Source organism: Phacochoerus africanus, chromosome 15 (genome assembly GCF_016906955.1).
Source record: "Phacochoerus africanus isolate WHEZ1 chromosome 15, ROS_Pafr_v1, whole genome shotgun sequence".
In the NCBI taxonomy this organism is placed as follows: domain Eukaryota; kingdom Metazoa; phylum Chordata; class Mammalia; order Artiodactyla; family Suidae; genus Phacochoerus; species Phacochoerus africanus.
In genome coordinates, this window is record NC_062558.1 from 127132058 (window position 1) to 127158699 (window position 26642).

The 26642-nt window shown below is 48.8% G+C and overlaps 1 protein-coding gene across 3 annotated transcripts; it reads left to right on the forward strand.

Moving 5' to 3' along the window:
• Positions 1-3125: 3125 nt before the first annotated feature.
• LOC125116394 (pancreatic lipase-related protein 2) lies at positions 3126-24393 on the forward strand. Of its 3 annotated transcripts, none has more exons than XM_047761584.1 (13): positions 3126-3179; positions 3443-3544; positions 6403-6557; positions 8502-8627; positions 10069-10203; positions 10993-11104; positions 13098-13217; positions 15035-15154; positions 17519-17643; positions 18119-18248; positions 20593-20704; positions 21609-21776; positions 24268-24393. In XM_047761584.1, exons 2-13 carry the CDS (start codon positions 3496-3498, stop codon positions 24329-24331), a joined length of 1416 nt encoding a protein of 471 aa, XP_047617540.1. In that variant the 5' UTR covers positions 3126-3179; positions 3443-3495; the 3' UTR covers positions 24332-24393. The 3 variants fall into 3 exon arrangements, with proteins under 3 accessions (XP_047617540.1, XP_047617541.1, XP_047617542.1); XM_047761585.1 differs by having other exon boundaries at positions 3149-3179; positions 3405-3544; XM_047761586.1 differs by lacking the exon at positions 3126-3179 and having other exon boundaries at positions 3496-3544; positions 21609-21780; positions 24275-24393.
• The last annotated feature ends 2249 nt before the right edge of the window (positions 24394-26642 follow it).

A 26642-nucleotide genomic window follows, 5' to 3' on the forward strand; every position in this document is an offset into this window, starting at 1 on the left:
GTATTGAACAAATCTGCCTCAGTGAGTCCCTTGAGGACAGAGGTGACCATAACCTGCCCTTGACATTTAGAACGGAGCCTCATGACCTGGAAGTGACAAAGATTATTTCTTGACTAAATGAACTACATCCCTTCCCTCTCTTTCCAGCTCCATCCCCTCGGGTGGCTGTTGACCAGATGGAATGCACTGGCCACTCAGGTGAGAAGCTCGCCCTGATTCCTTGGCATTCTGTGGCTGGAGCCAGGAGAGCATGGACGATAGGACCCACAGATTATCTGACAATATCTTACTAAACCTTTGTCCAAAATGGCAACAAGTCACAGAAAGACTTGACTGCTTTCAGAATGGATGGTGAAACCAAAGCACCTATGTGATCCAGAGCCCAGAGTCAGGAAAGGGAGATGCCCGAGGCCCAGCTAATCCCTCCAGAAGGACCACAGGCCTCTGAACCACTGCAGCCATGTCTCTCAGAGGATGTCCCGTGGCTAAGAGCACCTGTCCCCGGGCCCCAGGAACGAGAGATGGCCCACTCCACAGACTCATCCAAGGGACCATTTCTAGAGATGTGAACAGGGATGAAGGAACCCACCCGAGTGCCAGGGATCTGCAACAGTTGAAAGCTCCAATTGCCCAGGAGTCTGGAACATGGAGGGAGGACGCTGTCATGAGTGTCTGGAAGGAGCTGGGGCCTTGGGAAGGAACTACTTAAGAGGAGCCCTCAGGAAATAAGCAGAGCACACAAGGGACCACAGCACCTAAGGGAGGGCATCTAGGGGAGAAATACCCCAACCTCTCCCTCCTCCCACCCTCTCATCTCCCAATGGTGCCTCCAACTGACTAAAACCAACCAGAAGGCCAAGAGCAAGGAGGACAGGGAGGCGACAGCAGCCACAGAGCAGGAAGGAGAAAGCAGGAGCGATCTGGAAGTTAACCAGCAAGCCATTAGCCCCCTATGTCCTATCCTTCCATCCAGCAGTTGTTTATTGATCACCTAGTACTGGCCAGTTGTCCTAGGCTCTGGAGACATAAATGACACTATAGACCTTGACCCTGCCATCAATTAAAGTCTAAACAAACAATTACTGAAATACAATGGTCAACTTGGGTACATTTCATGGAAGAAGAAATAAGGGACATGATAAGCAGTATCAAGAAAGGTCTGGTTGTACCATGGGCATTGCAGAAGGCGTTTTCCAGGATGTGACATTTAAGCTGAGCCCTAAGAGATAACTTCAGTTTGTGCAGGGAAAGCGTGAGGGTAGCGTGCTCCAGGAAGAATAAACAGAATATGCAAAGACTCCGAGATGGGCGCTTCCAAGAGGGTGCCTGGAGTTCCAGGAGGGAGACTCAAGGTGAGGGAGGGGAGGGAAGGTCCAGATAACACTGGTCCAGGTAACGCTGAATCCTGGTAAGGGTTTGTGTGTTTTCCCAAGAGTGGCAGGCATCCACTGGTCCCATGTCAAGGACCTAGGGCTTCCATTCTGCCTCATATCACCATCCCAGGCTCCTCAGTAGGGTTCTTTATGAGCATGGTGTTAGGCCTTAGACTAACCTCCTCCCTCAGTGGCAGGACACCTCCAGGGGCTGTGGGGCAGCAACATTGGGCTTTGGGATCCTTGAGGCATAGGTGACCCGCTCAGGTCCATCGTCACTTTCCTGGTTCCACAAACCTTGACTTTTCTTAAGCCCACTTGAGACAGAGAAGTTCATTCCTTGGCTTCCCTCAGCACCACCCTGCTCACCTCCGGCCTTGGAATTCTCAGAAGGGGGGTTCACAAAAAAGAAGGCATTTTCATCCTTGAAACCCTCAGGAAATTGCAGGCAACCTTAGTGCTTCTGAGACTGACCCAGGGGCAGGGGTAGACTATGGAACAACTGGAACTCACCCCCAGCTGTGGCTAGAGTTTGTGCAGGCGCGATCACTTTGGAAGCGTGCTCTGCAGCCTCTCCTAAAGCTAAGCATGCACACACCCCAGGACCTGGCAATTCTACTCCTGGAGACAAACTTAAGAGGAACAAGTGTATGTCTACCCAGAGACTGGTACTAGACTAGAATGTCCCCAGCATTTTCCATAACAGCCCCAAACCAGAAAGAACTCACGTGTCCATCAGTGCAGAATGGATACTCCAGCTGTAATAGATTCACACTGAAATATATGAACGCAGCAATAAAAAGGAACCAACTACTGATTCGAGTAGGACAGGGATGAATCACCAAACTGTCTTGTGTGAAAGAAAGCAAGACTCTAAGCAGCACACACAGTATAATCCCGTTTATGTGCAGTTCCAGAGGAGACCATACCAATCTATGTTGATAGAAGTCAGAGCTTTGTTAGGGGGGTGGTAGAGGGATCATGGAGGAAACTTCTGGATGTTGGAAATGCTTTTCAATCTGGGGCATATACACAGGCAAATACATATGTCAAAACACTTTAAAACTGTACCAAAGTCTTAAACAAGAGTTATACACTTTGGACCATCTAAATTACATGTCACTGTTAAAAACAGCAGGGCAGCACCTGGCTAGTCACCCAGGTTCTCCTCTCAGCACCTAAGGAAAGAAAACACTTCCAACCTTCTTATCTCTGGGTCAAAGTCCAGTCCATGGGGCTCAGAAATGCTTTTATAATTGACTATATTGTTTCTAAACAAAACTATATTTGAACATCTCCGCCAGCAGGTTTTCATTATCTGCTGAGTTCTTTAGAAAGATGCTCTCCACCCACCCCACCCTCAAAGTAACCAAGGGCCATTATCTTCAAAAACAGTTTTCTTCCACGGAACAGCAACCTTGGGGCTAACCATTCCTGCATAGCTCTGCTGGTCTCTTCAGGGCAATGAGATGAGTTTGGGCTTTCTGTTTGGGAGGGACTACAGCTTGGTGTTGGCCTCATCACTTGGCAACTGTACTTGTAAATTCCAATTAATAGAGCCCTTTTCCATCCCATAAAGCCACTTTCCCTTTTCTCCAATCTCCTTTATAAACAGTCCTGCTCCCCCCGCTGAGCAAGCTTTATGTGTTTATGATAACCTAGCTTCAAAGCAGGTTTGTACAGAGCCCTATCTGCCCCTCCCCCTGCCCACCCACCTCTTTTCAGAGGAATCCAGAGGATAAAGTCTAGTTATAAAAGGCCAGGACCAACCTGCCAGGCTGCCAGTGGAAGCTCTGAGGCTGCACAGTAAGTCATGGCCACACAGGGACAGGGAGCATGCGGCACTGGGGCTGCCAGGGGCTCTTGGCCCAGAACAGGGGAGATTTGCAGTGGCACGACCCTGGGTCTTGGGTCCGAGAGAGAGGCACTGCCCAACTCCCTGTGTGCAAGGAGGCCTCAGCCTCAGGAGGGAGGCCGCCTAGAGGGAGGGCCCCCTGGTCCCCGGTGGCTGGGCTTCTGTTTCACACACAGTCCCGTGTGTGCTGAGGGCCACCTTCCCTGTCCGCCAGCCTCGTGCCTGTGCCTCTGGGTCTCCGTGCGCATCTCTGCTTCATCCACGAAGATGCTACCCTCTTGGACCATCGGCCTTCTCCTGCTGGCCACAGTCAGAGGTGAGGATGCTGTCACCATGCCTTGGGGGAGAAAGTGCCTGGGGCTGGCCTTTGGGTAAGACAGACTGGGGTCTCATCATTATTATCATCCTAATTAATAGCATTGTCATTATTTCAACAACAATCACCACCATTCAGGGAGTGCTGAATCTGGCAAACACAGGGCACCATGCTCAACACGGATGATCCCAGGTCTTCATCCGCCTTGGTCCTGTTCCTCCTGCAGAGGTGCCAGTGGCTGTGAGCTGGTGGCAGAAGTGGCAGCGGGGGCCGGTGGGAAGTGGGGCATTCTTGTCAGGCCCCCAATACCCTGAGCCACTGGACATGGACAAGCGCAGGGCTGCAGACTAAGCCACATAGCTCTGTCATCCTGTGTCCCCAGCCCCCTTCCCAGCCCCCCTTTCACTTCTCTCATGGTTACCCTCCAGCTCCAGCTGGCCCTCTCCTCTGGCTTCTGTCCAGAGGAGATGCAGAAACCCAAGTTCTACTTGTCCTAAAACAAAATAATGTCCTGGAATTCCTCTCATGGCTCAGTGGTTAACGAATCCGACTAGGAACCATGAGGTGTGGGTTCGACCCTGGCCTTGCTCAGTGGGTTAAGGATCTGGCATTGCTGTGAGATGATGCCGATGCAGCTCAGATCCCAAGTTACTATGGCTGTGGTGTAGGCCAGCAGCTACAGCTCCGATTCGACCCCTAGCCTGGGAACCTCCACATGCCATGGCCCTAAAAAGACAAAAACAAAAAACAAAACAAAACAAAAAAACAACCTCCCTTGCCACCAAAGCCCCTAGAGCCCCAACCTGCTTATTCCCATCCCCCCACCTCCTCACAGGTGCACTCTTTCCACGCTGCCAGGTCGTCTCACCTCCTCTCCCATCAGCCAGAACTCTCACCACCTGGCTTGGCCCCCAAACCCTGCTGGGGCCTACTTTCCCCAAGAGCAGACGTTGTCTCCTCCGGGCCCTGCAAGGGCTTTCTTCTCATCTAGACTCTTCCGCCTTGTCTCCCCAGCTTGGCCCCAGTCCCCTCTTGCCTTTCTGGAATTTCATCCTGGCCTTGCGGCAAGACCCAGCCTCTGACAGCAAAGCCCTTGGGTGGGGTCCGGCCATTCCGCAGGCCTTCCCAACCCCTCTTGGTCTCATGCGTTGATCTACTGCTTCCCCCTGCCCCAGACATGGGCATCCCCAGAGGTCACTCCTGGGCACCCTCCTCATCTTTCTCTTCCTCAGGGTCACCCCCTTGCCCCATCCCCCCAAACCTCCTGCTCAGTCCTCCCAAGTCCCAGGCAGCTCCACCAGGGCCTCCCCTCCGTGCCTCAAACTCATCTGTCCCAAACCAGGCTCAGAAGCCACCCCACCCCATTGCCCCACCTTTGCCTTGACTTCCAGCGCCATCGAAGGTCAGAACACCCCTCTCTCTCCAGGCCCACAGCCCCTGCATTCCAGGTGCTCCTGCATCTGAGCCTCTTACATGTGGCTCCTCTAAACACCTTCAGGGAACACAGCCTGCTCCTTATTCACCAGCTCAACACCCCCCACCCTTCCCCACTATCCACCTGACAGCCCAGGTGTCTCAACCTGGCCTTCAAGTCCCTGCATTTACCACCTGAAGCAATGCTGCTGCAGCCCTTCCTGTGGGACTATGTCCTCTTCCAAGAATGAACTCAAAGCTCTCATTATTCTTTCCCAGTGAGATTTCCTCTCTTCCAGGGCAGCGTTTGGATCTGTGTGTTTGTGGCTCCCTAGTTCCTACTTGGGTTCCCAGTTGAGCCTCTCGGTTCATATCCTGGCTCCACCACTGGCTGTGACCTTGGGTGGCTTACTTTGTCTCTCTGTGCCTTAGTTTCCTCTTCTGTCAAGTAGAGGTAATGCTAATTCCTTCCTCATGGGCTGTTTGGAGGCTAAAAAGGACTAAAAGTAGTAAAGAGAGCTAGTGTGGTATCTAGCACACAGTAAACAACAAATATTAACTATTACCAATTTTTGAATGAATGACCAACATTTGGTACTCTTAGCTGAGCAGTTAAGGAAGGCTTAGAGGGAAGATCCATTGTAATTCTGGATTGGAAATTATGTCATCCCCAGTTACATCAAAGGCGACATAATTGTGAAAATGTTGCGTCAGAGACTAAAGAAAGGACCCTCAGATTCAGATGGGGTTACTTAGTCATCAACTGCATGTGTTGAACCCCTAGTATATACAGTATGATGCAAAAATAAATTCTCCCTATTCTTAAGACATTTACCTTTTTAAAGTACAACAGGGAGATCTGAAATGGCAGAGGGTCATTTGGAAAAAATGGTGCATAAAGGGAGACATGAAGACATGAGGATTGGACAAGGGCCCACGAATGCCTACTGTGTGCACAGCCTTTGCCAGATGCAACAAAGACCTCAAGGCTCCTTAGTACCTCTGTGCCATGGCATTCCTAGGCACCTCCTAAATACTTGATCGTTGACCAGTGGATGTAAATGGCCAGCTGGGAGTTTCTGGGTAAAAGTAGTTCTAAGGCTGAAGCTTCCCAGGAATTCTCAGTGATTCCTCAACCTGCATGATGAAAAGGGGCACCTATTAAATATACCTTTTCGGGGGCTCCCTTCCCAGACCCCTCTGAATCAGAATCTCTACAGAAGGGCTCTGGGATTGTGTATACCTAACACACCCATTTTCCCCCCAGCCCCCAGGAGTTCTTATCACCACAGAAGTTTGGGGAACACTGACAGCAAAGACAAAGACAAGCACTGGCCTTCACCAGCCCTGGGCTGCTCCCTGCTGTGTCCTCCTGTGTAGCTAAGATGACACTGCCCCTTCTCAGAACCTCACAAGTGTCCTGTTTGTTCCTCTTCCTGCCCCAGGAAAGGAGATCTGCTATCAACCTTTCGGCTGCTTCTCCGATGAAAAACCATGGGCCAGGACCTTTCATTGGCCTTTCAAGTTATTTCCCTGGGCCCCCAAGGACATCAACACCCATTTTCTTCTGTACACTAATGAGAATCCAAATAACTTTCAAGTAAGAGGGGCATGGAGTGACCGCATGGCGGGGGATTGGGGTGCCCACCCTGGAGCCGTCACATGGTTGTCTAAGGAATAATTCACTGCCTTGGAACTTTCTAGATGGCGATTCCTCACCAGTGTTAGGCTTAGAGCCATCTTAGCTCTCGGGATCATAATTGCCCATGCCTATCTGATGAAATCTACAGGCACCCAACCTAGACCTGACACATTCACACACTGGTGCATAGAACTTTGGGGCTTCCCAGGGTTAGAACCCTGTTCCTGGGAAGGAGAGGGTATGAGCAGCTTTTATGGAGAAACCCAGGCCTGACGTATCCCTGGAAGAGTCTGTTTTCCTTCCACACTGGGCAGTGGACAGAGAGAAGTCCCTCAAAGCTAAGAATCTCAGGCGATGTAAATCCTTTCTCAGGAGCTAGAAAGACAGATGGGAGACAGGGAACATGTAACCACAAAAGAGAAAAGCTGGGGACTCTCGGCACAACCCTCTATTTCCAGACCTGCCAGGTGGAGGCCAGCAGGCTTCTGCCAGGGGCTCAGGAGTGAAGAGGAAGAACTTGCTCAGAATTCGAGCCACTCGCAGCTCCAGCCCCAGACCAAGATTGAGAGAGCCAGGTGTCTGTCTAGAGGTCCCCAAGGTCACCTACTGTGGGATTCTAGGAGACAAACTCCACAGCTGGAGTCCTCATTTAAAAAAATAAATTAAAACAAATTGTTTTTAATTTGCCAAAAAAAAAAAAAATCCTAAGAAAGGGCCCACAGGTATCCCCAGATGGCCAAAGAGGTCCTGGTGCAGAAAAAGCTGAAAAACCCCTGGGCCAAAAGCTTCAAGCATAAGAGCAGATGCAGCTCAGAGGAGCCAGAGGAGCTTTAAATGCATAAAATAAAATACACTGTATTACAAAGGATACTAATAATATTGGAAAACAGTTATCAGAACATTAAGAAAGATAAACATGAAATATAATATTATATGTGCTACTTTATTATCTCATTAAATGACAAGGTCTGAGGGGGGTGTAATAACTTCTGTAGTTTTAAATAGCAATGAGTACAAATGAGTTTGTTTTTTGTTTTTTGTTTTTTGTTTGTTTTTTTTTTTGCTTTTTAGGGCCACACCCACGGCATATGAAGGTTCCCAGGCTAGGGGTCAGATCACAGCTACAGCTACCAGCAACAGCCACAGCCATAGCAAGGCTGGATCCGAGCTGCGCCTGTGACCTACACCTCAGCTCACGGCAACGCCAGATACTCAACCCACTGAGTGAGGCCAGGGATCCAACCCACAACCTCATGGTTCCTAGGCAGATTCATTTCTGCTGCACCACGACGGGAACTCCCAAATGATATTTTTTTAAGATATCTGCAACAATGGAAATAGGACATGAAAATACCTGCAACTTTTATTGGTAACAGAGTGTTGCTAAGACTACTGTGGTTTGTTGCTCAATTTCACAACAAATAAAAATGCTGTATTTCAGTATAGAAAGTCCATAAACTTGGACTTTCTGAATTTTATCTTCAGACCCCAGGTCAGGAACTCCTCATCTAGCCTGACCCAACTTCATGAGCATCGAACCTGTGACTCCTGTCTTGAGGGAACTACCTTTAACAGGTCTGTGGTTCAGAAAGGCCAACATTCTAATTCATCATTTTCTTTTTTCTTTGTCTTTTGCCTTTTTAGGGCCGCACCCATGACACATGGAGGTTCCCAGACTAGGGGTGCAATCGAAGCTGTAGCTGCCAACCTATGCCACAACCACAGCAACACAGGATCCGAGCCATGTCTACGACCTACACCACAGCTCATGGCAACGCTGGATCCTTAACCCAGTGATCAAGGCCAAGGACCGGACCCACGTCCTCATTGGTACTAGTTGGGTTCATTAATCACTGAGCCACAACGAGAACTCTAAAATTTGTCATTTTCTAATTTAACCAGCTGATCAATATCACTAACCTGGACACCATTGAGGCTTCAAACTTCCAGCTGGACCGCAAGACACGCTTCATCATCCACGGCTTCATAGACAAGGGGGAGGATAGCTGGCCCTCTGAAATGTGCAAGGTAGGTGCCCAACCTCCTGGCCTGGTGAGACTAGCACCCAGCACACAGAGTCAAATGCCACAGCCCCTGACGCTGGGAAAGTATAACCTCTACGGGGAGATGGGTCCTTCTTAAAACCACTGAGGAAACTCAGCTTCTCAGGGGCACCCAGTGTCAAGTTCTCCCAACCCACCAACCTCTAGCCAAACATCTCCTTAGGAAGCTGAAAAGATCTAGCATCCAATCAGAAAGTCCTGGAGGTGGAGACTACAGAAAATTATCTGGCATCTGTCTCTGATGGTTTATAGAAATGCTCTAGGCAACGTAAAAAATACTTAAAACGTTATACCCTACAGCACTGCCAGACCCCTAGCCTGGGAACCTCCACGTGCTTCAGGTGCAGCCCTAAAAGGACAAAAGACAAAAAGAAAAAAAAAAAACAACCAAACAAACACAGTTCAATACTTGCCTAAAGTTGAATCCAGAGGTGGAATGTAAAAGCAGGCCTTCTGCCCACAGATGCCACAATCCTGTGTGTCTACAGATTTAGCCTGTAAGAGATGGCCACGCATGGCTTTTGGAGGCTTAGGTTGCCCAGGGTAGACCGAGGGCAGCTTCTGCCCATAGGCTCTCTGCTCCTCTTGAATCTGGGTGTTCACACGTGCCCTCTGAGTCCCAGAAGGAGGCTGTGTGGACCTGGAAACGGGAGAGCCAGGGGCATGTGGCCCACCATGATGCCCTGCCCTCCTGCCAGCTTCTCCCGACCTCAAAATGCAGTCCAGGGCCTCCCCGGATGAACAAAGGATATAAGGCAGCCCATTCTGATGCTTCTTTTCTCAAGGGGCCAGTATCTGCGCCTGGGTCACATCACATGGTACAAAAGATGCCTGTATCTGAGAGAACCGTAGCCTAGCACCGTCTAAATTTTATCTTATTGAACTTTTCCCTTAATACTGTCTATCACCCATCAAAGCATTGCTGGGAACCTAAAAACGGCGTCTCTGAGGCTTCAACTCTAGTATAAGGGTCTGTAAACATTCCTATAGAAGAGCAAGGAATACATATTTTAGCATTTGTGGGACATACGGTTTCAACTTATCATCGAATCAGACAATCTGTAAACAAATGGATATGGCCGTTTGCAAGAAAACTTTATAAAAGCAGGTGGATTTGGCACTCAGGTAGTAGCTGGATAACCCGTTATCTAAAACGTCATCTTTCTGACCTGGTTGTGTCAATGACCATCTGTAAGTCACGCCATTCCTGGCCTCAGTGTCCACATCTGCTAAGTGGGAATAGAAATTCACAGTTGGTAGCATGGTGGCAAGCATTAGGAAAAGTGGGAGGACTATTAAAGCTCTGACACCAGCTGGACAATTGATGGATGTGAATTCCTATCTCTGCAGTGTGCCACCTGTGGCTGTTAATCAGTTGGTTTCTCCCTCTTGTTTGTCTTCCCCAGAAAATGTTTAAAGTGGAGAAGGTGAACTGCATCTGTGTGGACTGGAGACGTGGGGCCCTGACGCGATACACCCAAGCTGTGCACAACACTCGGGTCGTGGGAGCCGAGATAGCTTTCTTAATTCAAGGGCTGTCGGTAAACCCTGCCTGGGCCACATCCTGCGGGTAGGGGGCAGGCAGAGGGGCAGGCTAGCACCTGGGTAGCACCCAAAGGCAGCCTGGGGACAGGTCAGCAGGCCCAGGGCCCAGAAGCTTGGGAGCCCAACGACGGCCTTTGCTACAAGAAGCTGCAAGCATTCTCCCTCCGGGTTTGTCCTGAAGATCCCTGGCTGTGGGGCCTGAGGCAGCCTAACCTCCCAGAGCCTCAGTTTCCCCTTTAGAAATATGCCTTCCTTGTAGGCTCTTCTGGGAAGTAGAGAGCAGGCTGGCCTGCTTGGCCGTTCTCAGCCCAGATGTGTCTTCATTCTCAGGGAAGGGCCCCAAAACAGCCTTCTGGAAGGTCGATTCTGGAGAACCCCCTTGCCAGGCCCACTACCCACGTTCCTCAGCCTAGCCCAGCCCCGCCCCGGGAGCGGGGCGGGGAGTTAGGCGGTTGGAGCCCAGCAGTGGGAGGCCAGCAGTGGGAGCCAGCGGCGCAGGTCCAGTCCCGGCCAAGGCGGCCTGCACTTGACCCGGTGGCCGCTGGTCAGCACAGTTGCCCCACCCCGCGCCGAACAGACCCCAAGACCCACAGACTGTGGCCCCCGGGGGGCTGGATCGCCCTATCCTAGGTTGGGCCGGGAGCCGGGGTGGTTCCTCCCGTGTTTCCTCCGGTGTTTCTAGCGCACACCCGGCCCCGGGGTCCTGCCCGGATTCCTGATTTCTGAAAAGGCGCGCGTCCCCACCCGGTCCTCTGGGACCTGACGCTCCATCCCGCCCTCCGCAGACCAAGTTTGGCTACAACCCTGAGAACGTGCACCTCATCGGGCACAGCCTGGGCGCGCACACGGCCGCGGAGGCGGGCAGGAGGCTGGGGGGCCACGTGGGCAGGCTCACAGGTAGGTGCGCGGATAGAGCCGCGGCGGGCGCGCAGCCAAGAGGGTGGGCGGTGGAAGGGAGGTCTGTGCACTTGCCACGGCCGAGGGCGCCCCTTCTGGTCCTTCTGGAACTGATTTTAGGTGATGCAGGGGACTTCAAAACATAACGGTCCATATACTTTTTTTTCATGTGTTTTAGAAAATACATGATTTTAAGCGAAAATTCATTTATTAAAAAAGAAAAATGTAACACATGAAGTTCGTGATTTCAGGGTTATTGTTGCTAGAGTATGGCAACGTTAAAAAAAAAAAAAAAAAAAAAGTGAGCTGGGAGTTCCCGTCGTGGCGCAGTGGTTAACGAATCTGACTAGGAACCATGAGGTTGCGGGTTCGGTCCCTGCCCTTGCTCAGTGGGTTAACGATCCGGCGTTGCCGTGAGCTGTGGTGTAGGTTGCAGATGCGGCTCGGATCCCGCGTTGCTGTGGCTCTGGCGTAGGCTGGTGGCTCCAGCCCCGATTCGACCCCTAGCCTGGGAACCTCCATATGCTGGGGCAGCGGCCCAAGAAATAGCTAAAAAGACAAAAAAAAATGTGAGCTGACTTTTAAAAAAGCTCAATTCATCAGTTCCACAAATATTAGTTGAATGTCTTTGCTGTGCCAGTCACAAGCAGAAAAGAAAAGTTGCTAGCTGACACCTGTCATAAGAGGGGCTCGGTCAATGAATGAAAGAGTAAATGAATGAAAGAAATATTAGGCAAACTGAAGGCACACAAGACAGACACAACATCAGTATGTAACTTTGGCACACTGTTCACTTCAACATTTAATGAATGTGTCTTTTGCTCATGGCTAGACTTTGGGTGAAGGATAAAGGGATCATGTTTACCTAGAATTTTTCACTTTGCAATGTCCTTTCTCTTACTTCTTTTCATGGGATTGTCATAGGATTTTCACAGTAACCCAGAAAGCGGGGGCAGGGATCATTGTTGTTAGTCCCACTTTCCAGATGAGGAAACTGAGCTCAGGGAGGACAGGCATTTGACCTTGAGCAGAACCAGCACTAGCTGTACGTCACCGAGTCCCTGGTGCCATTCTCCTTCCACCCTCTGCTTCTCTTTGAAGGTGAACTGGGTACACCCCTGCTTCGGGAAATCTCCACAGTCTAGTCCAGGAGGCAGAAAACTAAGTAGGCAAATAAAATCCAAAGCAGAATTAACAAAAGCAAAAGGATCTCGTACAATGAGGAGGGAATGACCAGGAAAGGAGAGGCTAAGTTCTCCATGCAGAGATGCTGTTGCAAGGGGGTCTTGGAGGGGAGAGATCCAGATTCAGGGAGACCTGAAGAAGTGAGCAGCCGGCTGGGGACAAAGACTCCAGAGAACAGACAGTGTGAAGAGTGTGGGGCTCAGAGACTAGGGACGAGCTGGGCCAGGCCAGGAAACTCACAATCTTGGAGAGCAGTGGCCAAATGGAGGGGGAAAAAAGGAGAAGGGTGTGTTCCCGCTGTGGCGCAGCGGAAACGAATCTGACTAGGAACCATGGGGTTGCGGGTTCGATCCCTGGCCTTGCTCAGGGGGTTAAGGATCCGGCGTTGCTGTGAGCTGTGGTGTAGGTCACAGACGTGGCTCAGATCTGGTGTTGCTATGGCTCTGGCATAGGCCAGCGGCTACAGCTCCAATTAGACCCCTAGCCTGGGAACCTCCATATGCCACAGGGGTGCGGCCCTAAAAAGACCAAAAAAAAAAAAAAAGGGAGACGAGGGGAGCAAGGGCACCATCATGCTCCCGTGTGGAGCCAGGCAGTGGGGATTCTTGGATGTTCTTCCACAGGCAGCCACCCCACTTCCAGTCCTCCTGTCCCAGCCTCTCTCCCAAGCAGACCAAAAGCCACAGACCCAGTTCTCCAAAGTGTGGCTGCTGGGCTGTGGGGCCCTTTGCCCAAGAACCCCTGTGGAGTTTGTGGGGACCTGTTTTGTCTTAGAGGGTGGCCTCTCTGTCCATTTTCCCCCTTTCAGGGCTGGATCCAGCTCAGCCATGCTTCCAGAACACACCCGAGGAGGTTCGGCTGGACCCGTCCGATGCCATGTTTGTGGATGTGATTCACACAGACTCTGCTCCCTTCATCCCTTTCCTAGGTGAGTTCCTCACTCCACCTCTTGGTGACCAGGGCTATACCCGATGAGCGCAGGCCGGGGCATGAGCCCCCTGCTGCCCTTCCCGCCAGCACCTATCACAGGGCGGTGTGCAGAATGGTTAACCTCAGGAACAGTTAGGGCACCAGTGAGTCAAAATGGGTATCAGCCACGCACAAGCAGCCAGTACAGTGCCTGTGCTATTCGCCTGAAGCCCCAGGAAGGACAAAGGGCTCTGCTCTCCCTACGGAAGGCTCACGCAGTCTCCAAACTCTGTCCTCCCCTAGTCTGTCAATATCCAGAGTTGTACTTATTATTGATGTTTGACTTGTACTTGGAAAATGCAAAGTTAATTTTTTTACTATCAGATAAAATTAGTAAAGAAGTCAAAATAGTATATAATAGTATTTTAGGAAATTTTCTTTCAAAATGGTTTACCAGAGCAATAAACGTGGAAGACCCTTCCTTTCTCAATAACACCATTGCATAAAGGAACATTTTATTGGATCCAATTACTATGATTATCTACCAAATATGGAACTTTTTAAAATTATAGTATATTTACAATGTTTCTTCAATGGCTGTCATACAGCAGTGACCCAATCACACACAGTTCCCTGCGCTGTAACGTAGGACCCCACTGCCCATCCATTCCAAGTGTAACAGTTTGTATCCACCAACCTCAAACTCCTCATCCATCCCACTCCTTTTTTTCTTTTCTTTTCTTTTTCTTTCTTTCTTTTTTTTTGTTCAAAGCTATGGCTACAGTTTGTTTTGTTAGAGGTTAACTATAGCCCTTAATTTAATTCTTCTAAAACCAACGTTCTCTTTTCAGTATTTTCTTACATAACCACTCATGGAATGAGCTGATGAAGGGTATGTTTTTGAAGATGATGCTGGCATCACTTATGGAGCATTTACCATGTGCTGCATTGAATGTTTTGTACGCATTAGCTCATTCATCGTAACAACCCTAAAACGTGGGTGTTGTTCTTATCATAGTTTCTAGATGAGAAACTGTGAACTGTCAACAAGGTCAAGTAATTGCCCAAGATCACCACAGTCTGTAAGTAGAATCAGAACGTGATCACAGGTCTGTGTGCTTCAAGATCCAAACCGCCCGGCATTTATGCTATGGTTCTCAACAAAACAATACATTGTATGTGGTCTCTGTACAAGACTATGATGCAGAAATCAAAACTTGAAAATGAATAGAGTATTAAAAATTGTGGAGTTCCCATCGTGCCTCAGGGGTAACGAACCCGACTAGGATCCCTGAGGATGCGGGTTTAATCCCTGGCCTTGCTCCGTGGGTTGGGGATCCCGAGTTAGCTGTGGTGTAGGTCGCAGATGCAGCTGGGATCCTGCATTGCTGTGGCTGTGATGTAGGCCGGCAGCTGCAGCTCCAATTCAACCCCTAGCCTGGGAACTTCCATAGGCCTCAGGTGCAGCCCTAAAAAGCACACACACAAAAAAAAAAATTGCACCCACCATGCTATGTGTCTTCTGGCGCATAATGGCATCAGGACATCTTGTCCTTTAGGGTATCCCCAAAACAGGTACATACAAATACACACATGTGCAAACTCTCCCAGAGTTTACCTTCCCCCTCATCTTACATCCTCTGTGCTCTCCTCCCTACTCGTCTTGCTAAGTGCTCATCTCTGAGAACTTTCTGCAGAGCCAGGGTGGCTGTACTGTGAGGAGAACTTATCAAGAAGGCTCTGGCTCCAGCTGGCAGAAGTTGAATGCTCTCGGTGGCCACCACCTAACTCTGGGACCACCTCTGTCCCCACTCAACTCTGCTGCCAATGTTTCAGGTTTCGGAATGAGCCAAAAGGTGGGCCATCTGGATTTCTACCCAAATGGAGGAAAGGAAATGCCTGGATGTCAGAAAAATACCCTGTCAACCATCGTTGATGTAAATGGAATATGGGAAGGTACGTAAATTAGAGAACGAGACAGCAGCTGCTCCACGTGGGGAGAAGGCAGGATATGTGGTCGGTGCCAGGCATTGTCACAGCAGTGGCCTGAGATAGTTACTCTGGTTAGCCCCATTCTACAGACAAGGAAACCGGATGAGAAAAGTGATAAAACTTGCCCAAGGCCACCCTGTATTGACGCCCCACTTCTGGCTTCCAAGCCTGACCACACACATAGCCTGCACCGTCTGCCCCCTTATCAGGATGCTGAGATGTGGGCTGGTGCACTGGCTGGTACCCAGCTCTAGCTTTGACCCCCATCCTTCCTTCAGGGTGAGCTCCTTGAAGAACTGCAGGTTGTAAACAAAGATCTAAAAGGTTTTGTCTTTCTTGCCATTTGCTGTCGTCAGGTGCTAGGAATAGAAAGGGACTGAGCTGATGAGAAGACAATGGGGGAGGGGGAGGACATGCATGGACAATGGGGGGGGCACAGGGGCCTGGGGGTCTGGGGGATAAGCCTTGTGTGTATTTCTCATTCCCGAGAACTGGTTCAGGACCCCTAAAGCACCATCTCCATTAGCTGTGGCTCATTCTGGCCTTTGGCCACCCCTGTCACCCCTCCTCTGGGAACAGGTGTCGCCCTCCTCCCTGAACGTGGGACTTTGAGTCTGTGATTGTCTCATTTTAGTGTTTCTTCTTCTGAGCTGGGAGTCCCCCAAGGCCGAGGGCTCTGTCATGGGCATCCTGGCCTCCTCAGAACCCAGCGTGGGACCTGGCCCGAAGCATGCTCTGAGTCCAGTCTGTTATGCTGAGCTGAATGGTCCTCTGTAGCCTTGTAATAGTGCCTGTGCTTCCTGTGAGATAGCAGAGTAGATCAAACAACAGCCAACCTCCACCGGCAGTTGGTGGAGTTTTGACCTCCTCTCTGCTCAGCACTGGGTAACTCCAGGGACGTTTCCGCTCCCTGAAAGGACACCAGAGTCACACTGAAGGCTTCCCCCTCCCAGAAGTGACGCAAGGCACACATAATAGGAAGGAGCCCAGGTTTAATTAGAGAGGCGATGAGCAGAGAATGGCCGGGACCCTGGAGTGTGCGCTATCGTGTGGCACTCCCGGTCACCAAGGCGTGGTCACTGAGGGACAGTTAAGTCCCCTTGCTCTTCTGTTACAGAATCCCTGGGCAACGATTCTGGATGAAAGAAATAATTAAGTTTGAACTGGGTTCTGTTTCCTGGTAATGAGTGTTGGTGTGGGGCACGCCGAACCCGGGCTGGGGAGAGCTAATCCTCCCCCCCCAGCACAAAAGGCTACCTTCCTACCTTCCTGGATGAAGCCCCAGACCACCCTCCCCCCCCCCAAGAAAGGGTCCCCAGATACGCCAGGGTCACATTGTCTCACTCCATGAAAGATTTTGTACCAAGGAGCTGGAGAAATGAAAAAATAATTTCCCAAATAAGAGGACTCTGGTTTAAAGAAAAGACAGTAAATAAAATGCAGCTGAAGTATGGTCAGAGGCCATGGGGACCTTGTTCTCTATTGCTTTTACCCTGTGCCTAGAAAAGTAAGAAGGAGGAATTTCTCAGCCTGAGACCAAGACAGAAAAGTTTGCTTCACGTGAAAAGGAGAAAGGGAGAGAGAGAGATTTCCCATTGTGGCTCAGTGGGTCAGGAACCCGACATAGTGTCTGTGAGGATGCAGGTTCGATCCCCGGCATCGCTCAGTGCGTTAAAGATCTGGCATTGCTGCAAACTGAAACATAGGTCTCAGATTCAGCTTGGATCCAGTGTTGCCATGGCTGTGGTGTAGGCTGGCAGCTGCATCTTGGATTGGATTTCTAGCCCGGGGAACTTCCATATGCCGCAGGTACAACTGTAAAAGAGAAAAAAAAAATATATATATATATATATAAATATATATGTATATACTTATTTAAAATATATGTATATATTTATAAAAATATATTCATCATACTATGTATGTATGTGTGCATATATACACACATTTCTCACTCCTCCGCAGAGTCCCCAAGCCCTCATCATTCGTTTACAATACATGCCTGACCCTCCGAGGATCAGACAACGGTGTTAGAGCTGTAACTCCCCAACATTTGCCTAGTCCTGAAGAGGACCTCCCCAGAAGACGGACAGTGCTAGGAAAAGGAAGCATCTCTGGCCAACCACACTATTAAACAAGCCTCCACATTTTCCACCTGCCCCAGAGGATGTCAAAGTCAATGGTAGACACTTGGCGTTGTGACCCAGGTGTTCAGGAGCACCACCCCCCACGTGTGAAATGTGGAGGTGATTCCTCACTCGGTCAGAGTGGTTCAGGCTTCAAAAGTTTAATGCCTCCTGTGAGCCCCTATGGCCTTTGCTTTCTCAGGCATCGAAGACTTTGCAGCTTGCAATCACCTGCGAAGCTACAAGTATTACTCAAGCAGTATCTTCAGCCCCGATGGCTTCCTAGGCTACCCATGTGCCTCCTACAATGAGTTCCAGGAGGAGGAGGTGGGTCACACCAGGGGGGCGGGGAGGATGTGTTTGTGGTATTGATGGTGGTGGGTTTGTCCCTGTGGCTTGGAACAGAACAGAGGTGCAACTCTACAGCTAATAAGAAGAGGTCCTGGAAATGCCGAGCCTCACAGATCCTTCCTCTCAGGAGTAGGATGGGCAGGAGGGGAACATTCCAGACCTGAACTGTGCTGGGCCTTCCCTACATCCCCAACTGTTCATTCTGGAAAATTCCCAATGGCCACGTGGATGCCTGGGTAGATGGATGTATGCCCATGTGGATCAGGGGATGGGAGATGGGGGTAGAATGGATACCTGAGTGGAAGGATGGATAGGTAGGTGAGGAGATGGATGAGGGGTGGATGGAAGGATGGATGGGTGGATAGGTGGGTAGAAGGATGCCCTAAGGAGGTGGGTTGATTGAGTGAGTGAAAGGCCTATGACTCACAGACCAACTGTTTTCTTTCACTAGAATAAATGTTTTCCTTGTCCAGCTGAGGGATGCCCCAAAATGGGGCACTATGCTGACCAATTTCAGGGGAAAACCAGTGCCGTGGGACAAACGTTTTTCCTGAACACAGGAGACAGTGGTAACTTTACTCGTAAGTTTACCTTTTACTCATTTAAAAATTCTTACAAATAGTTTAAAAAGCATAACAACCCTATGAGGACCCTCGGTGGCAATCGACAGAAACTCAACTCTGAGTTTAAGCTATAATGGAAGGACAATAGAATGGCATTTGTCCTGAGTTTCGAGTTTACTTCTTCAACCAATAATCCTGATCAATGGAATAAAGTACAGTGACTGGCCCAGGCTGGGTCACATGTCCGCCCACCCCCATGGCAGGAAGGGTGGATCCAGTAACGGAGAGGGGGAATGGGGCAAAGTCACTGTAAATCAAGAAGTCTCCTGGAACAAGATTTGAAATGATCAAGATTCATTTCTTACAAGTAATATCACATGGTAGCTGAATAGAAAAGCAATTCTTTTCCAAGGGAGCTTTACATTTTTAAAAATGTATGTAGGTGTTCCTGTCGTGGCTCAGTAGAATCGAATCTGACTAGTATCCCTGAGGACCAGGTTCGATCCCTGGCCTCACTCAGTGGATTAAGGATCCAGTGTGGCCATGAGCTGTGGTGTGGGTCGCAGACGCAGCTCGGATTCCGAGTTGCTGTGGCTGTGGTGTAGGCCAGCAGCTAAAACTCCCCATTCGACCCCTAGCCTGGGAACCTCCATATGCCATGGGTTCAGTCCTAAACACACACACACACACACACACACACACACACACGCAAAAATTTAAAAAAAAAATGTGTATAGCACGTCATGAAACACTTTTGACATCCAATATTTATGTACTCCTCACAGCATTTATCATGAAAGATAACAGGTTGGCCGTCTCTATAAATTCTGATATGCATACTCCTTTAACCCAGTTGTTCCACTTCTCAGAAGGTACTTTAGGAAAATATGGGCATGAGAATGTGCACCCCAGGATGGTCACTGCAGCACGGTTTTTAATACCAGGAGCTTGGGGGGAGCAACCTAGCTGCCCCCCAGTTGGTAATCAACCAAATACTGTAGGTAAAAGTGAAAAAGAAGAGGGAAAACCTCTAAGGCATATTAAGTGAAAAGGCAGATGACCAAACAGCCTGCAAAACATCATGTATCAGTCAGGGTCCCAACTGTAGACAGAGCTCATCCACGTGGCTCAAATGAAGAGACTTTATCGAGGGGTCTACTTTTAGAGGTGTGGGCAGGGTTAAAGGAACAAGCAAGGGAACTGAGGCACCCGGAATCTGGTGGCTATGGGGCTCCTGGGAGGGAGGGAGTTACTGCCAGACCCTTGGTTCTAGAGCAAGGAGGGAGCAAGGACCCCAACACCTCCACCTGCTCCTCTTGCCTTCTCATCTCCCAGCTAAGTCCACCTGCTCCTCCGATCTTCTCATCTCCTGGGTAAGCCTCCTGCTGGCTAAATCCAACCCAAACTGCAAGGATCCTGGGGGCGAGGGGGCGAGCTTTCTGGAACACAGGGCAGGACAGAGAAGGGGGCTGAATCATTCTGGAGTGGGGATGGGTGGAGAGAATAGAGAATAACAGCACATATTATTTAAAGAAGGGGGAACCTCTGTTCCTTTGTACACATACATGTTTGCGTAAATGCTCAAAGAAGGCTCTAGATCAGCATCTCTCAGCATCACACCATTTGGGGCTGGACCATTTGTTGTTGGGGGGCGGGGGTGCTGTCCTGTGCATTCCTGGATGTTTAGCCGATCCCTGGTCTCTACCTACGAGATGCTAGTAACTCCCCAACCTGGCACCCGACCTCACCCCCACTGTGACAACCAAATACATCTCTAGACATCGCAAAATGTCCCCAAGGGGGCAAGCTACACACACACACACACACACACACACACACACCCCATTTGAGAACCACTAGACTTGATTAAGTATAGAGACCTCAGGGAAAGACCTGGGATGAAGGGCCAGTGGTTGGGTGCTGATGAAGGGTTTTTGGTTTTTTTAACTTATCTGTGTTGTTTTTCTGTTGAGAATATGTCCATTGCATGTGAAGATGGCAAAAAACTAAAAGAACAGTAGGTGGTTTATCCAAATGTTAGCCACAAACCTCTCCCTCTCCCTGTGGCCTTTCTGGGGATGGCCAGTGCCGTGTACCAAGGGCCCACAGGCGTGGTAACCGGCGGCCCTTCATCCATCAGGGCACCTACCTTGCTGGATTGGCAAGAGATTGTGCTAAACCCTCACCCTCACCTAGAGTCTGAATTCCTAGGACCCTGAACTTCACTAAGGGAGATCATTACTCACACTGCCCCTTACCTCTCACCCACAGGGGACTCAGAGCTTGGGAAAGACTGCCTCTGGGGGGTCATTTTTTTTTCAACCATAGGAGTTAACTGAATGATTGTGATTTTTTTGTACAGGTTGGAGATACAGGGTATCTGTCACCCTGGCTGGAAAAAGGAACGTGCGTGGATACATCAGGATTGCTTTGTATGGAAGTAATGCAAACTCAAAACAGTATGATATTTTCAAGTAAGTTTGACAGTAAAGTGAAATGGCCATACCTTCCGTAATAGGGTATTCATAAAAGATCGAGGTGAACTGCTTTATAATCCAGCCATCTCTTATACAGAACCATTGAATCCCAGAATGTCAAAGCTGGAAGGAAGTCTTAGCATCTAGTTGAATCACTGCATTTTATACATGAGTGGGTGGCCCAGAGAGGGAACTGACAATTTAAAATAAGACAACTGCTAACTCCTAGAATGTCAGTCATTGCTTGCTGACTTGGGTGTTAGGAATATCAAATTCTCCATAAGCCAGACACATTTATATGCCAGCCCCCTCCCCTGCAAACACACACACACACTCCATCCCACACACATACAGAGGCAGGAAGGCTGAGGCCAGCTACCTCGTTGCTATGGCAGCCTCAACACCTACTTTTGCTGGGCATATGAGGTGCTTGGTAAACGTGAATTGCATGAATGCATAACTGTGCTGTAAAATTAGATTTTGGTTTTGGACTAATTTTTACCTAGTAATTTTCATGTTAAGTTAAATTTCTTTGACAACTTCCTGCACTACATATGCAGGACTAACAAATGACCTCTGGTGACCCACAGGCATATTTGAACATAAGACGTTGCATTAATTAGTTCCATACCGAACTAACAGGGTTAATATGCCACCCCAAATATTCAACTTCCCTTCAGGGACAAAATAATCCAGTGGAAATCTAGAGTCCAATATTTTTTAAAGGTATATTCTTCCCAAGTACATTTGTGTTTTAGCAGCTCCTGGATATGTGTGAAGTCCTACAACCTATTTTCAGAAAACCAACAACAGCAGCCATTGTTTGGAGAAACGAGAGGCTGCTATTATCTCATGTATTTATATATCCAACTGATATAACATTTTATGTCTATGTTTTCAGGGGTTCCCTCCAACCAAATGCAAGATATACACATGACATCGATGTGGACCTCAATGTTGGAAAAGTCCAGAAGGTCAAGTTCCTCTGGTACAACTATATAATAGACTTCTTCCACCCCGAACTGGGGGCTTCCCAAGTGATGGTGCAAAGTGGTGAAGACAAGACTGAGTGCGTATCTTTTATTCTATCTAAGTTTTATTTTCTGCATTTAACTATTAATCTATTTGCACATCCATCCAAACATCCACCTACCCATCTATGTACCCAGCCACCCATCCATTCGTTCAGCCCTTTCTGTCTATCCACTTACCCGTCCACAGCCAGCCAACCAGACACCTGTCACCTCATCCTTCTGGCCATCCAGCCATCCATCCATTCATCTACCCATCTATTCATCTCAACTCTTCATCTGTCCATCTAATTTACTTTGAAAAATGAGTCCTTTTCTTTAAGCCAAATTCAACTTAAGAGGAGCAAGGCATCTGTGGTTAAGGCATAGATTCAAGAAACAGGCAGATGTACAACTCTTTTATCTTAAATCCTAAGGAAAACACCTAGCCATTCTGGTAGGAAATCTCCAAGTTAATTGCAGCTGGGGTACAGATATTAATATAAATTGCTTTGTTTGGAGACGATGGCATGTATTGGGATCTAGCTCATAGCGGCAGGCTCTTCTCACTCAAAGGGAACAGAGTCTTCCTTGGTAGGAGGTGGGAGAGTGAAAAACTGTGTTTAGCATAAGGAAAGAAAGAAGGCCATCTTAGAAGAGGATCATCAGAAAATAATAGGATGTTAGAAGCCTGAAGGAAACTTAGATGTCACCTCTCACTGCTCTCATTTGAAGATGAGGGGAGGGAGATAGGAGAGTCAAGTAACTAGTCTAAGGCCACATGGGAAGCTAGAGGGAAGAATACTGGACTTCGAAATGTTTTCAATAAGACCTTGCTCAGCTGCATGACTTAAGGTGCTGGTGGTAGTTGGTAATATTCCTGACCCCTTAGCATGTTGCTAGAAGGATCAGATGCCACTGCAGCTGCACCATCAGTTCGTATCCTCAAGAGCCGAGCACAGGCATGAGGCACCATGAGGACCCAGGTCCTCTGATGCCCAATCCAGTCCTCTTTCCACCATGCCTGTCCTGCTCACACAGCCAGACGCACACCTGAAGAGTCTGTAAGTCCTGGTAATGGGCTGCATTGTGGAACTGGCTGGATTTCCAGCATTTAGGTGGGGGTGGGGGTAGAAGTGGAGTTACTTTTTTAAAGTGCAATACAGCTCACACACTCTTCGAGCAAATGCCCAAGTCCCCACTCCATGTCAGGGCAGCCTTGTCAAGGAGCTACGTTCTGAAGCTGAGCCCTGAGGGAGGGCTAGCTTGGTCAACCACTCTTCCTTAGCCAAAGACACCTCAAGGGAAGGAGGAGGCCAGAAGTGCCCTGCTTCTCATGGTTAAGTGGGAGCCCCATCCTGACCAGGCCCCACACCTGCAGGAGTGACTACTCTCCATAATTTTTTTTTTTCAGAGCCACACCTGCAGCATATGGATGTTCCCAGGCTAGGGGTCGAATAAGAGCTGTAGCTGCCAGCCTACACCACAGCTCATAGCAACGTCAGATGCTTAACCCAAGGAGTGAGGCCAGGGATCAAACCTGCATCCTCACGGATACTAGTTGGGTTCATTAACTGCTGAGCCGTGACAGGAACTCCCATGATCTTTTTTAAAAAAAAACCTTTATTGGGTTATCATCCCCATACTTCATCCGTTGAAGGTATACAGTTCACCGACTTTTAGTATAGTCACAGAGTTGTACTATCATCACCATAGTCAATTTTAAAACATTTCATCACCCCCAAAAGAAACCCCAAACCGATTCGCCATCATGTGCTAATCCCCCATCCCTTTTCTCCTCACTAGGTAACCACTAACCTACTTTCTGTCTCTATAGATTTTCCTATTCTGGTCATTTCATGCAAATGGAATCATACAGTATATGGTCCTTTGTGACTGGCTTCTTTCATCCATATTGTAGCATATATAAGAACTTCATCCCTTTTTACTGCTGACTAATATTCTATTATATAGACGTACCACATTTTATTTCTTTGTTTATCAGTTGATGAACATTTAGACTATTTCCCCTTTGGGGCTATTATGAAAAATGCTGTTAGGACCATTTGTACACAAGTTTTTGTGTGGACCTGTGTTTTCCCTTTCTCTTGGGTAGATGCTTAAGAGCAGAATTGCAAAGTCATGTAATAATTTTATATTTAATTTTTGGAGGAACTGCCAGACTGTTTTCTAATGTGGCTGCCACAGTGTACAGTCCAGGAAGCAGTGCACAAGAACCCTCTGGGCAGGTTGGGCACTCATTGCCAGACCCAAAGCTGCAGGTCCCCTGGAGCAAGACTTCCTGGGTTTCGAAAATCCTTGGTCTGACCGAGCCGATTCCTTCTCAGCTCATTCAAAACCCAGAGGAGGGGAGGATGCTTTCCAGTGGGTTTTGCTGAGTGAGGACCTCTTGGACCCTGCCTGGTGTGGCAGAGCTTGACAGTCAAAGGGATATGACTTCTAGCGGGTTGGCCTAAAGCTGTTTACTCTTCTGGGGTCACATTTCCACAAGCAAATGAGCGTCATGCTGAAAATGTTTTTCCTCCACAGGCGTAAGTTTTGCGGCAGCGACACGGTGCGAGAGAACATTTTACAAACCCTCGACCCCTGTTAAAAATGCGGTGTCCTCCTCATCTTTGAGGTAATAAATTTTAATGGCCAGTGGTTTGACGTTGAGGGTTTGACAGTCTCTATGTTCCAGGGTCACATTCAGAAACGATTTGGGGGCCTGGAGCCAAGTTGGCCACAAGGAATACCTGAAAAACCCACTGATCCTCTTCTGCCACCATCTCTCTCTTTCAAGGCACGTTGTGTGTGTGTGTGTGTGTGTGTGTGTGTGGCCTGTTCTAATGTATTTTATGTACTTAGAGAAATTCTGTCCTAATTGGAAACATCGCCGTTGCTTCCACATGTTGCCCACGCAGCTTTCAGCTCCTGGGGTAGAGAACAGACCCCACGCAGGAGCAGCCCGAGGCAGGAGTGACCCAGTGCGAGTATTATTTAGGTGAAATCTGGAGGGCCCTGGAGGAGGCAGGGCTGAAAAACGTTAATACATTCACATGGCACAAGATGCAAACGATGCAGAAGAGGGCTCTCAATTCCTCTTCCCAAAACAACTTGAGTTTGGGGGGTTTTGGCGAGGCAGGGGTGGGGGTTCTTTTTCAGCGGCATCTGTAAATTCCCTGGGCCAGGGATTGAATCCGAGCCACAGCTTTGACCTACACCACAGCTGCGGCAATGCCAGAACTTTAACCCATTGTGCTAGGCTGGGGATCAGACCCACGCTGCCACAGAGTCGATGCTGATGCTGGATCCTTAACCCCCAGAGCCACACTGAGTTTTTTCCAGAAATATTCCCCGTATAAATATTCATGTCCTATTTCACACACCTCAGCCCCACCCCACCTTTTTTAAAAGCTTTTTTCGAAAAAAACGGTAACATACAACACACACAACAAATTGGATGTTATTCGCTCATGGTCCAGAAAAGACTTCTTCAATCTCTGTGTGGCTTCACAGATTCCACCGAGGGTTGCATGTGGTGTGGTCAGCCACGCTGATGGACATATAAAGTGTTCCTATCATGAATATTCATTCAACTATTATCCTTTTGAGATATTCCAACATGATACAGATTTGTCCAAGAAGCGTTCAGGATGTTTATTTTGATGGAATTGCCAAATTACACTCCAATTTACCCTCCAACACAGTAGGATGGACTGTGTGAAACTGCCACTCTTCCGGGCCCCCAAAGAGTCAAATATTGACAAACTCATATGGTGTGTTCTAACATGAGAGCACGTGGTACCCTCACCAATGTGGTGAAATGTCAAACCTTTTGTCAGTGTGGCATGTGAAAGTGCTTTTCCTTCTGTGGGTAATTTGCGTTTGTTTGGTTATGAATGCATGCGAACATCTTTTCCATGTTGAATGGCCTTTTGTATTTCTGTCTCTGTGAAGTGCACAAGTTGTGTGTCGATTTTAAGCATCTTTTTGATATCATTTTTACTTTAAAGAGCTCTTGAATATTAAGAGAATCCAAATGTTCTTCATATGCAGATAATTTCCCGCTTTATCCTTCTCTCAGGGAGGGGACAGGAAGTCGGTCAGAGGGCCCTGGGCAGCCACTCATACAAAGAGTCTGCAGATGCTAACCACAGGGGCTGCCCAGGGGCTCGAACCAGCCACCCTCACACGTGCTCAGGGCCAGGTTTCCCGGGCTCTGATTTCTGAGCTGGATAAGGCCTCAGCCTGCAGGGGGTCTCCTTTCAAGGCCAATGAATGGGTGGTCTGCAGCCAGATCATGGGGGGCTCAGAGCCAATGCAGGCAGAGCTGAGGGCGCTGGAGCAGAGCATGGCCCTTGCAGCCTGGCCTCCCAATAGCCCCCGGCTGACCTGTTCACTAGTCCCTGGGGCGCCAGTGGGTCCATAGGCTGGTGGCAAGTGGAAGGTGTGTGGATGCTGGTGCGGGACACACCTGTGGGGGCAGAGTGGGGATATCCACTGCTCCATTCCAGGAATCCGGAAATGGCTTCACTCAGCAATTCTGTGAATGGCGCCACGGCAGCAGGAGCTGGTGCTTGATGGGAATGGCAGGTGGTTCACCCCCTGAGATTCAGAGAAGGAGGGCAGGAGGAGCCCGGTCCCCCCTTTACAGGAATGCTTCTCAGTCATTCACGGCAGATCTAAAGTGCCTGAGCTCAATACCTTGGGGTTTTTCTTTCATTCTCCTTTTTTCTTTGTATTTTCTAAAATTTCTTCCTTGAAGCCCTATACAGCATGTAAAATCTCAGCCTGGTGCAGTGAAATAGGTCGGTGTCTGAGACCTTCTAGACTTTCTAGATCTCGGTAAAACTACACATGATGGAACAGAGGTTCTCAGCCTCGGCTACATACATATTAACATTAACCAGAGAGATTTAAAA